This window comes from Microtus pennsylvanicus, chromosome 9 (genome assembly GCF_037038515.1).
Source record: "Microtus pennsylvanicus isolate mMicPen1 chromosome 9, mMicPen1.hap1, whole genome shotgun sequence".
NCBI lineage: Eukaryota > Metazoa > Chordata > Mammalia > Rodentia > Cricetidae > Microtus > Microtus pennsylvanicus.
The window spans coordinates 3793859-3807052 of NC_134587.1; the positions used below are offsets into that span (position 1 = coordinate 3793859).

Consider the following 13194-nt stretch of genomic DNA (forward strand, 5'->3'; position numbering starts at 1 on the left):
AAAGTGACTTCGCACGCGCCTTTCACACTCTGTTCTGACTTTGGGCAGATAGAGATAGCTGTCCTCTGGTTTTCAGTGAGGGATTAACTGCGGAGAGAGAGGGTCATAGCGGGCTCCCGGGGCGGGGCCAAGGGCACTCCGTGGGTGCGTTGAGACTGTTTGTTTCTCCCGTGGGGACCAAGGGTTCGTCTTTGGAGCCAGAGCCCCGAGTGGAGGGGTAAAGGTGCGGGGCTGCTGTTGGGGAGCTGCCTAAGGTTAAAGCATCCTAACTATTAGCAAGGTCCCACCTACCCACCAGTCCCCTGAAAACTCACTGCCTTCCGGGAAGGAGGAGCCGGAGGGACGGGGGCCACGGGGTGGAGCTCGTGTCAGCCGAGGTAGGAAGGCGCAGCTGCAAGCCAGGGCGCTGACCTCCCCTGAGCTCCTCCGGCAGCTCGCAGGATCGTCCCGACCCTGCAGGACTTGGCAAACTCCTACCTCCGCTCCCAATTGTTTTCCCCAGACTCCTCCCTCCGGGTCCCCCATCCTTCTCACTTTGCAGAATTCATTGCTTCTTCCAACACCTTTTTGCAACACACCAGAGCTCCGAGTCCCTTAGCTGAATTCAACTTTTGTTTTTATTTCTCTCTCGCTGCCTTTTTTTGCCCATCTCATCTGATTGATGTGCGAAGGCTGATGCCTCTGCCAGAGCGAAAGGAATAAATAGAGCCTGCCTCGCCCAAAGGCTTAGACGCCTGGGCAGAGCAGCCAGCGCGGAAAGGACCGGGCTCCGCCAAGCGCGTGGACCGGACCGGAGGACTTGGACCCAGGCGAGCTGTGATTTTCCTAGGGGACAGCTCCCAGGTCGTTGTGCTCACTCCCGGAGTGCAGGAGACCTCCGCCCGGCTGCGCCTTGTCCCATCCTGCCGGGATCATGGTCTGCGGCAGCCCGGGACGGATGCTGCTGTTACGGGCCGGGATGCTGGTCCTGGCTGCCCTCTGCCTGCTCCAGATCCCCGGAGCTCGGGCAGCAGCCTGTGAGCCCGTCCGCATCCCCTTGTGCAAATCCCTGCCCTGGAACATGACCAAGATGCCCAACCACCTGCACCATAGCACCCAGGCTAACGCCATCCTGGCCATCGAACAGTTCGAAGGTCTGCTGGGCACCCACTGCAGCCCGGATCTGCTGTTCTTCCTCTGCGCCATGTATGCGCCCATCTGCACCATCGACTTCCAGCACGAGCCCATCAAGCCTTGCAAGTCGGTGTGCGAGCGCGCCCGGCAGGGCTGCGAGCCCATCCTCATCAAGTACCGCCACTCGTGGCCAGAGAGCCTGGCCTGCGAAGAGTTGCCGGTGTACGACCGTGGCGTGTGCATCTCTCCCGAGGCCATCGTCACCGCTGACGGAGCGGGTGAGTCCTGAACTCTGCCCGACCTCTGAGGAGGAGTTAGTTATTTGCCTTTGCTCTCTCCTTTGCTCTTCAGATCACTTAATCCGATTGACCATCGAGTCCTGTTCTTTTACTTAAAAACAAACAAAAAACTGACTTTATCGTCCTTCCAAATGAACTTAGTCTCTTCCAACAGGTGATGTGATTTGTCCCCCACTCCTGACACTGAGTGTCTCCATAGCTCCCCTTCCCTGCCCATGCTGCGCATGCGGGATTAGCGAGCCCTCTACACTTCACTTTCTTCTTCATTTCTTGGTTGATTCTTTTGCATCCCAATCACCGGGTTGCGTTATCTCTAGTGTTTTTGCCACTTCCAATTGTATGGAGACCTCTAAGGGAATGTCAAGAAACTTCTGACACAGAGATCTGCCAGTGACATGTATTTGTCCCAAACCCAATTTCGTCCATACTATCACCTTAAATTCTCCTCTGCTGTCAGCGAAGAGATGATAATGCCAGTCAGAAACAGCAATGGAATATTATTGCTAATTATCGTCTGTGGCTCGCTCCAGCCAGAGAGCCGGGAACATAGCCTGCAATAACAGGCCCTTTCCACATGCCCACGTGACTCCAGGTCATTCTGTAAATGGCACAGGGACAAATGGAGTCATGTTTTAAGCATGTTATCTTTATAGCCTTATATGACTTTATTCTTAATCTCATCCTTTATCCCACCCATACCCTATGTGTGTACAGTACTGACACACGCTTTCTCCACTAGAAAACTGATTTGTTTAACCACTGTTTGTTTTGCCGCTGACGGTCTAATCGTGCCATTCATAATCTCATGGCCTCTATCTCAGTCCAGCTCAGTATGGTCTATTTTTAGTAAACTCAATATTTCCCTACTGATTAACCCACCCCTCAGGTTTCTCCCTTCGTGTGCTTTAGAGATAACACTTAGGCAAACTAGTTGTCCTCTCTCAGACTCTCCCAGGATCAACTGTTTTTAGGCTGGGTCTCACTTGGTTTATCATTTCTGTTCATTTATTTCAGCACCGACATTTCCTTCTGTTTCCCAGCTTGCTCATACTAGGCTCGTGTCTGCAGTTTGGAGTCAGTGAATCAGTTATTACGGGGCTGATTCGTTAGCTTAGTGTGGGCGGAAGGGAGAAGGTACAAAGAGCTGAAAAGCGAAGACGGAGCAGAAAGATCTCACAGCTTTCTGGTGATCACTTTTCTTAGCTTAGCACCATGAATATGGAAATTGTCTTCTGAAGGCCAATTGACAATCGAGAGCTGGTTTTCTAAGGTAATCCAAAAGAAACATTCCTTTTGCTGTTTGGCTAAAAGAGACCTCTTGAGCCCTTGCGCTGACTGCTGTCGCAGGCTCTGCAGACACGGTTCCAGCTCAATGCCCTTGCTATCCTGGCTCGACAAACACCATTAAAGTCAGCTAAATGCTAGCAGTCTTCTCAGGCCAAGCGCTAGGAGTGATGTATTTCACTCTGAAATGCCTGTTCCCCTGAGAAGACAAACTTTGCTTCTGAGCCTAAATCTAGAGAAGGATTCAGAATGAGTGGGGTTTGGCAAGTCTAGGCGCTCTCAAGGGCACAGTCAATGGGGCTAGGAAGCAGTTTCTTAATTGTCCTTGAGTTACCTGTCTCCATAGACCAACTGCGGTACAATTGCCTTCTTGAAGCCCTCCAGAACTTGCGTAGGGATACTTTATCCATCAGGAGATGGCTGCTGGAACACTTTAAACTTCCATAGTATTTGTTTTGCTGACACCATCTCTGGAAGACAAACACCTGAGGGGGGGGGGTTGTCAGGATGCTCCCATGCCTCCAGTGTCATATGAAACAGGGACAAGGACCTGAGCACAGGGTTAGAGAAGAACACGCTGGCCCGAAGGGCCCCCTGGCATCCAGTCTGCTGAAAACTGCACAGTCCCTCTGTTGGGTGAAACTATCAGATACCTAGAATTATTTAAAACTGCCACATGGAGCTGGAGAAAAGGTTCTGTGATTAAGATCACCGATTGCTCTTCCAGAGGACCTGGGTTCGGCTCCTAGTACCCACGTGGTAGCTTAACAACAGTCTGTAACTCCAGTTCTGGGAGATTCAGTGCCCTCTTTTGGCGTCTGTGAGTACTGCACTTAAATGGTGCACAGACAAACATGACAAGACAGTCAAGCTTCGAGGGAAGAACCCAGTGCTGATGCTGACTCTCTACTCCATGGGCAATTCATACATATGGTGCACAGATATACATGCAGGCAAAACACCCACATGCATAAAAATTTTTAAAAACTACCACATGTCACCATTTTAATTAGTTTATTGGAATACAATAGTTTACCAAACAAGTTTTTTTTCTTCCTTTAGAATCTCTGTGTCTTAGCACTAGATCCTACCTAACCAGATATACAATGAGATCTCTAAAGAGTGGTACAAACCTTCACATGCCCGTGTCAAGAGGATTTCCGTCCATTCATGTCATGCATACGTGTGTTTATATGTAACAAGTTGCGACTCAACAAATAAGCTCAGGACATTTATCAAAACGAAGTCTGAATGAAGCTGACTGATGCTTCAAACTACTTCTGCTTCCAAAACACTGAGAATGCGCGTATGTTTACAGAGAACGCGTGACATGTCGGCCACAGCTAACGAGTTCACGCTACGTTTAGCGTATAGGTCATGTTTACTGTCAAGTGGGGCTTTGAGCCACCGTTTGAGAGCTCAGCTCACCCTGGCTGTTCTGCTGGTGATCTGAGATATTTAGGCAAATCTTTAAGATTGTCTGCTGAGTGAGGCTCAGAGATCAGGCACATGGGCCCATGCCACTCTTCCTGTTGGAAGATGAGGTGACCTCTTCAGCCTTTGCCAGTAAGTAAAGCCCAGCCTGTCTGCATCCTGAAGGCAAGGGGAGGACTGGACAGCATGTGGACCTTGGGACCTGGCGCCTAGAGACCTGAACAAACGGCTGCTCCTGTTTTCCTGTTTTATTGCTCTTGTATCGAGCTGACTTGTTTTTCCCTTTCATTGGTTTTTTGAGCTTGGTAATGCAGACACCGTCTTGAACTCTTAGCACTTTCGCTCTGGGGAGCATGGTTTCCCCCGGGATCCAACTGCAGAAGCAGCTTTTATTTCTCCTGAATATAGAAAATTAATGTTTCATTTCCTACAAATCAAGCTGGAGCTCCTGCTAAGGAACAGATTTCTGTGGCAGCAATAGAGGGGGAAAAGTGAGCTTGCCTGATGGCTGTTAACTAGAACTAGGCTATCGGGAGGGACTCACAAGCCTCTGTCCCTTCCTGAGGACCTAAGGGGTTAAAAGTTGCTGGGAGCAGGGGTGCGGGTGGATCTGGAGGCTCCACCCCTCCTTGAGTATCTGTAGGCTGGTGGCAGGGAAGGGAGAGATATTTTCTTCAGTACTCTGGCTACTGGGAAGTGGTCCATCCTGATCTAAGTAGCCCCTCAGCCATGCTCCTATAACCAGTCCTAATTAAACTCACAAGTTCACCAAAAGGAATGACTTTTAAAAAATCGTATAAACGATAGGGTATTGTACAGCTCTTTCTAAAACACCTATAGTTGCTGTGCCAAGAGCTTTATAATTGCCCTTTAAAAGCACCCCATTATTGCTGGCTTCCAGTTAGGACCAACATACCCCCCGAGCGCTTGCACAATACAGTCTTCAGGCGCTGGCCTGGCAGAGCCCCGCCACCGTTCACATGCAGCAACGGCTATTTAATCATCTCTCCACTCTCCCAGGAACAGGCAGCCTTTTCTTTCGTACTAGCCCTGGTCGACAAATATTCGAGGGGCCAAATACCAAGAAGCGAGGATATGAACAAGAACATGGAATGGAAAGAAGTAAAAGTTTTAAGTTAGAACCAGAGAGAAAAACACGATTCCAAGGATCCTTCATCGTGTCGATACCAAAAGGCATTCTGCCTGGCTTTGGGAGAGAGTCTGTGTTACTAATTTTATTTAGCGATAGCCCAGTTGTGAGTGCTAGTGAAATCTTAGATTGTCCCTAACTTATTTTAATCGGTCACCTTTTGTCTCCCTTTCTTACCAAACTTTGAAATAGTTGTTTGAAGAGAAAAATTGACCGTGTTTTTTCTTTGGCCCTTGTCTTTCTGTTAGGCATTTAGGAAGAATGTAAGAGCCATTGTGTAGACATATAATTTTGAATAATGAAGCACTAACTGTAGTCAATAAATTTAGAGACAGTTCAGAGATGCAGACTCTTAGCTGGTTTTGTCCTTCATTTTCAGCAAGTCACTTGCCTGACATTGGTCAGCATCAGTGTCTCACAAGGGGAGTGAATGGTTGGTAATTGGCAAGGCACAGAATGCATGCTTAATGACAGCCACGCCAGGAGAGGACCTATTGTCTCAGGACTAGGATCCTTAGCAGTGGCCGAATAACAGCTGACTACACATACTATGTTCTAGGCATTGTCATATGAGTTGTGCATATGAGTTCTCATGACAGTACTGTTACTCCTGTTTTACAGAAAAGACCGGCAAGGTACATAGAGAAGTGACCAGTCTCGTGAATTCATTGTGTGAGAAAACAGGGTTCAGACCAGAGTCTGTTCAACACTACTCTTCTCTTGCTAGGAGAAAGGACTTTGATTTTTTTTTTTTAGGGGGGAGGGATCTGTCTTTTGTTCATTAGGTTAAAGTTAAAGGAGCAAAGTATTTTCATTGTGTCAATTTATGGTTTAAAAGAATAAAAGGGCACCCAAGACCATGGGTTCCTTAAGACCATGGGTTCCCTGAGACCATGGGTTCCTTAAGACCATGGGTTCCCCGAGACCATGGGTTCCTTAAGACCATGGGTTCCCTGAGACCATGGGTTCCTTAAGACCATGGGTTCCCCGAGACCATGGGTTCCCCGAGACCATGGGTTCCTTAAGAAGACCATGGGTTCCAGCAGATAAGGGATGATTCTTTGGCTGCATTATTGAGATAGGAGAGAATGTTTGTTCCAGATTCATCTGACCCAGTCTCAGGCTCAGTGAGCCCCAGAGTTCAGGCTTGCCAACTCTCCCCACTTACTGTTCTCTAGCGTGCTTTATGCTGTTCTGAGGCTTTACTACTGTAGTTGTTCAGGTGTTGGATCTGCCTCCCCTGCCTTTCTTCCCGCCTGGTGGTCAGGAGGTATCAAGAACTACCCCTCTATTCACAATCAGGCTTCTTTCCTTCTCTGCCCGTCATTCTCTCTGGGCTCACCACAGCTGACAAGGATATTGAGAACGCAGCCATGGCTGGATCGCCTTTAGATCCACCCCATCTTCCTCGCTGTCTAGACTCACTGTTTGCTTGCCTGAGTCTCTTCTAGCCATGCGGGAAGACATTCAGGTCCCATGAAGAATACTGGATTTGTCACCTGAGTCCCTCTGCCTCACTGTTCTCACACAGGCTCTTCCAGAAATCTCTGTGACTTCACTAGAATCTCTTGAGATACAAAATCTAGCATGCACCCAGCACCTACCATTTCAATTCAGGATAATTTTGATGGTGGAATTTCAGATTTTGACTACCGGAGAAATGATCAGAAAGCTCTGATTTTCTCTTAACAGTTCTGACAATTGAAACCTTTACATTTTAGAAAAACATAGAAACATCTCTGGCAATAAGAATATAAAATCAAGAAAATGTTCACTTTGGTTCAACTGTTTCAAAGAAGTCCCTCCCCGCAAGAAACTTTGTTTTCTTCATCTCATATAAACCTTAAATGCTATTTTTGTTGTTGTTGCTGCTGCTATTGTTTTGGTTTTTGTGTTTTTGAGGCAGGATTTTTCTGTGTAGTTCTGGCTGTCCTTGAGCTCACTCTGTAGCCCAGGCTGGCCTTGAACTCAGAGAGCTCCATCTGCCTCTGCCTGGGATTAAAGGCCTGTGCCACTGCTGCCCGACAAATGCTAAATGTTTTAAATGTGGACCAATATAATTCATTCATACAGGGAGATTATTTTATATAAATGGTACGCATTGTATCTCATCGTTCTTCAGGAATAGAAATACTGGTGTATTACTTTACAACTTGGGTACATTTATCATGAATAAAGTCTGAATAGGGTAAATGACATCAAGTTAATGACTTACGTAAGATGCTCGTGGAGCCAGTGTTTGTTGTTCATTCATCTAAGAGACCTCTGTCTTTCCTTAGATACAGCTTCTTTGCATGTTAGCTTATGGCCATGGGTGTAGCTCAGTAACATGCATGAAGCCCTGGGTTCTATACCCAGCATCCTAAACCCTTCCCCCATGTGTGTTTTATATGACCTATGAGCAATAAGGACAGAGGAAGAGTGCTGGTTTTGTCGAGCTCAGTAGAGGCGCTGAGCTTGTTTAGCATTAAGTGTTAATACAAGTGTGTGCAATCCTTGTATGAGAGTGTGAACTGAGTGCCAGCAAGAAGAGTCCGTGGTTAGTTACTGTCTCTCAGCGTGGTACTCTGTAGGGGCACACAGCACAATTCATTAGAGGCTGTCTCCTAATTAGAACACAGAAGGCCATTATCATTACCATTTTCTGGAATTACAGCCTCGTGAAAAGAACCAGTGGCGAATCCTAATTATTGCCACATCCATTAACTGTACTGGCTTGAGTGGTCTACCAGCGCTAGGCTTCCTTTCTGCTCAACTGTTCAGTCTGCACTTAACACAGGGCCTGGAGTTCTTTCTGGGTTTCCCAGAGACACAGCGCCAGTAGAGTATGACCCTGCCGGTCATCGACAAGGTTTATTTGGTTCTATCTGTCACAAGGTCATGGATGTTGGGTCAGTGCCTAATATTTATGTGCTTACGAAATGCAAGAACTCAATATTTATGAAATGCTAACATTTTGTGCACAAGTGATGAGGATTCATGAGTAAGAGCTTTCAATGATGTCCAGGAAAGGCCCTCATCCTTACTCAAACCCCAGTAGTGGCGCTAATGAAGGACCATTTCCTGGAGACACCTGGCTCTCACCCACGTCAGGCTGTCACAGAGTCAGGTTTATCCGTGAGCTCCTGGAGTGCTAACTTTGCTATCATTCTCTATTCGGTCACCTTGCAGATTTTCCTATGGATTCTAGTACTGGACACTGCAGAGGGGTGAGCACCGGTGAGTACAGGGTTGGCCCTGGCTTTCCTTTGTGGGGTGATCCATCTTTGATATGGTCTTCACATGTACGTTGTTCTTGCGGACACTTGCGTCCTGTTTTAAAAATAAACATAAAAGTGATTTCCTTATCTATATTGACTTTATGTTTAGTGTTAGTATATTAAAGTTGACCTCTTAGTTTACAGTTTGTTTTACAAAATGTTAATGAATATATAAATTCATGTAGTCACAGTTCAGGATAATTCGTTCATATTATATATATTCGTTATATACATAATATATATTAGATAATGCAAGTTTTACCTGCTTATCTCTTTACTCTTTATCTTATACTTATCTCTTTAATACTTGAATAATATTCAGGTTGTTTTAGCTTGGGGCTTGCATAAAAGGAGCTACTATAATTATTCGTGTGCTTTTATATGAATGTTAATGTTCATTTCTCAAGCGTAAATATCCAGGGATAGGATTGCTGGTCATGGAGGTAAGAGTTTATTTAACTTGGTTAAAGAATGCAAAACGGTTTTTAAAAATACCTGTTCAGGTCTAGGGCTGTAGCTCAGTTTGTATGCTTGCCTCGCATGTATGGAGCCCTGGCTCCAGTCCCCATTACCACATGCTAGTGCACGCCTATAATCCTAGCACTCAAGAGTTGGAGGAGAAAGATCAGAAGTTGAGACCAACCTGGGCTACATGCAACCCTGTCTCAAGGCAAAACAAAACCGCAGATACGACTATTAGGTTCCATACTACCAACATTACAAGAACTGTAGACCTCATCGGTGTGCCGTATTGTCAGGTTTTTGTTTTGTTGAATTATTTTGATGTCTTTGTCATCTGATTGTCTTTATCATGAAAGTTGAGGGTTTTTTTTCCCCATAATTCCTCATGTGGACAGTTATTTAGGACTGGATTCTGGGCATTTTAAGAGATAGGTCATTTGAAAGGCAAATCAAACCAAACCAACCAACCCAACAAACAGAAAAAAAAAAGATAGGTGATGGTACTTGGGGTTGCATTCAAAGTCCTGCAGAGAGGCTGGTCTTTCTAGCTTCCTAGGCTCAACTGTTTCGGGCTTATGCTCTCAACTAGTCTTCTGCAGGCGATGATTTCAGCACTGGGTCTATTTCCAGTCTTTGCAGTACCTTTTTATCCAGGTATGCCATCCCGGGGATGTATAATCCATACTTAATTTTTCAGTCTGTGGGACATTGTTTAGTCAAATTCACACATAGCCAGGGGCGAGTCCAGCAGCCTGCGGTCTCTGATGCTAGGTCATGTCCCAAGCTCTTTCCTCTCTGTGAGCTCCCTGGTACTTTGCAGTCCCTTGGAGCATCCCATTTGGATCCTTGGTGCAAAGCTAGGATCTTATTTTCTCCACTCTGTAGTTCATTTCCTGCATCCAGGGCCAAGAAGTGGATGGATAGGAACAAACAAGATCTTCTAATGCCTTAGCCTCATCGGTCCCCTAATCAGGAAGGGTTAGGGTTTTAGGCTCACTTGACACACTAATACTATTCCCTCTGCCCTGGGCTGGATTGCAAGAGATGGGGTCTCCACTTTTTGGAGCCAGATCTACAATGCTCACTTCCAGACTGAAGGTTGTATGGAAACAGATTGGCAGATAAACGCACCGTCATCTGATGGGCCCGGTTTCCTTCCCTGAGCTTTCTGCTGCTGTTGTTTGAGCATTCCCATCCTTCATGCATGCTACTCGGGGTTCATTTGTTGAGAGAGAGAGAATGGGGTTAATTATTTCATCTTACCACACAATAAACCTTTTAATAAAGTGCAAAAAAAAGTACAAATAAACCAAATAAGTCAGTGTATTTTTGTAGGCACTGTCTTGTAAAGACCACACACCAGGATAGTTAATGCTAGCAGTGTTCTAGAAGCTTCTGAGTCACGTTGCTTTACCGTGGCAGCTGCTAGTCAGCACTCTAGCACAGCCGTTAAATTTTGCCTGGCCTTGAATGTCATGTGAATAAAGCCTGCCTTTTGTTGCCCAGTGCCTTTCTTTGTGATGCGCGAAATAGTTTTCAGTTTAATTGCTCACCCTCTCCACCACTAAACACACTGGGCATAATTCTTGTAGCGTTACTGGGTATTTGGGTTGTTTCCCGTTTTTGCTACTGTGTCTGAAGGCTACAGAGTTGCTACATAGTTGTTGTTGTTGTTTTTTTTCTGGTAATTTTCACTGATGTTGCTCAGTATGCTATATTTTTCCAGGTACCTTGTAAGTGAAAAAGAAACATGTGTCAGTTCATGAGTAGGGTTTGAAGTACAGACGTTCACTCCTTGGTGACATCCATGGAGAATTCTCAGGTTAGCAGGTATTTGATCTCAGGTCCTGTCCAGCAAATGTAGCCCCCCACCAACCATTCACCTTATGGAATAGCAACCTATTTAGAACTATTTAGAATTTTTGAAAATGAAAACTTCATTTTAATATAATGCAGGGGTGGAGGGGGGATGGGAGAGTGTAGATGGGGCAGGCAGCCATGGCTCTGGTTAGTACTGTGTGCTCATTTCAATGGGGCAGGCAGCCATCGCTCTGGTTAGTACTGTGTGCTCATTTCAGTGGCCATGACTGATTTTCCATGCTTTGCTTCATCTCCCAGTCCCTCACCCTGATCCTGAGACAGGGACTAAGATCCCCATCCACACCCACAGCAGATTCCATGACAAGGCTGGTCTGCATGCTGCTTTAGGCAGCTAGGCTGAAGATGCTCCACAGGGACCCATAGTGACCTAAACCCTGCTTTCCAGGGGGTGCCCATCCTGGGTGCTTATTTAAAATAGCTTAAGTTGTGGTGATACCACGAGGAGCATTTCCTGTTACACAGAAGCAGTCAGACATTGTTGGTGCCACGCGACTCTGAGCATCACTTGTTCTGTTGTATCTGTGTAAAGGAAACTAAAACACCCATTCGTTTAGTAACACAATTGGGCAGGCAGTCCTGCCGTGTGTTTGTGTGTGTGTGTGTGTGTGTGTGTGTGTGCTCACGTGTGTGCGCGCGGGCGCTCATGCTATCAATTTGTCTGAAAGTCATGGTTAGAGCTTCAATGTGTTCATGAGCAAAGACATCAATAAAGAACATACAAAGCTGGATCCACTTGGAGCAGGCTGTGGTGGTGGATGCCTTTAATTTCAAAAGTTATTTAGAATTTCTGAAAATGAAAACTTTGCTGGGTGGTGGTGGCGCATACATTTTAATCTCAGCACTCGGGAGGCAGAGACAGGCAGATCCGTGAGTTCAAGGCCAGCTTGGTCTACAGAGTGAGTTCCAGGACAGCCAGAGCTACACAGAGAAACCCTGTCCCCAAAATAAAAGCAACAACAACAAAACCCAAACAAACAAACAGCCCCCCAAACAACAATAATAGCAATGTAACAAAAACAGATGCACCTGGAAAACTACAGAGGCAGTGCAGTGTTCCTGAGGTCGGTGTTTTCTGTCCCCTTTTCCAGAATGTTTCCCAGTATAATGGGGGCAAGGAAAACAACAGGGGAGCCAGAGTATATGTTGTTTGGGGGAGGGGGTGAGGTGGAGGAGGGTGTTGAGGTGGGGAGGGGGTGAGGTAGGGAGGGGGTGAGGTGGGGAGGGGGTGAGGTGGAGGAGGGTGTTGAGGTGGGGAGGGGGTGAGGTGGAGGAGGGTGTTGAGGTGGGGAGGGAGTGAGGTGGGGAGGGGGTGAGGTGGGGAGGGGGTGAGGTGGAGGAGGGTGTTGAGGTGGGGAGGGGGTGAGGTGGAGGAGGGTGTTGAGGTGGGGAGGGGTGAGGTGGGGAGGGGGTGAGGTGGGGAGGATGGAGAGGATGGGGAGCATTGATGTAGTCACATGTTTTCAAAAGTAAATGTAGTTTGTTCACGCTCAGAAAGGCAGCAGCTGAAAAGGCTCATGCTAAAACAGGAAATGAGGAAGGCACGAAACTATTAGAACCCACATCAGGACCCCTCTCCAAAATGTCAAGCTGTCTGTGTCTGGAATTTGGGAAAGACGTTATTTCCCACTAATTAGTCTAAGTGCCTTAACACTTAACATTTTTCCCTTGTTTTCTTTGGAGATTATGACTCTGAACAGCTTCCAATTTGTGAACGTATTTTACTGTTATAAATCTACTATCATAAAAGAAATAGATGTTCTGTATTTACCTTGGGCGGGATGTGGAAAACAATTCAGGTCCATTCCGCTGAATTGCTTTGTCAAATCAACATGGAAAATTAAGAGGAATGTTTAATTCATTCAAGGAAAGGGTATGGTTTTTGTTTGTATTTTGTTTTTTGTTTTGTTTTGTTTTCTTTCTTTCTTTCTTTTTTTTTTTTTGATTTTCGAGACAGGGTTTCTCTGTAGCTTTTTGGTTCCTGTCCTGGAACTAGCTCTTGTAGACCAGGCTGGCCTTGAACTCACAGAGATCCGCCTGCCTCTGCCTCCCGAGTGCTGGGATTAAAGGCGTGTGCCACCACCACCCGGCCTTTTCTGTTGGTTTTGAGGAATGGTCTACGTAACCTAGTCTGGCCTCGAACTCCCTAAGCAGCTGAAGGTGAGCACGAACATATGATCCTCCTGCCTCCACCCCCCACGCACTGGGGTTACAGTTGGCGCCACCACACTTTGTTTTAAGCGTGGAAGAGGTACCCAGGCTTCGGACGTGCTAGCAAGCAGTCCAACAACTAAACTACTGTCTCAGGCCAGGA

At 46.5% G+C, this 13194-nt stretch overlaps 1 protein-coding gene across 1 annotated transcript in view; it reads left to right on the forward strand.

The window, feature by feature from the left end:
* The first annotated feature begins 389 nt into the window (after nt 1-389).
* Frzb (frizzled related protein) overlaps nt 390-13194 on the forward strand; it is a 32107-nt gene continuing 19302 nt past the window's right edge. The window contains exons 1-2 of the mRNA XM_075984744.1: nt 390-1391; nt 8452-8499. Of these exons, the coding sequence (XP_075840859.1) occupies nt 914-1391; nt 8452-8499 (526 nt within the window). The 5' untranslated portion in view covers nt 390-913. The remainder of the gene's footprint in view (nt 1392-8451; nt 8500-13194) is intronic.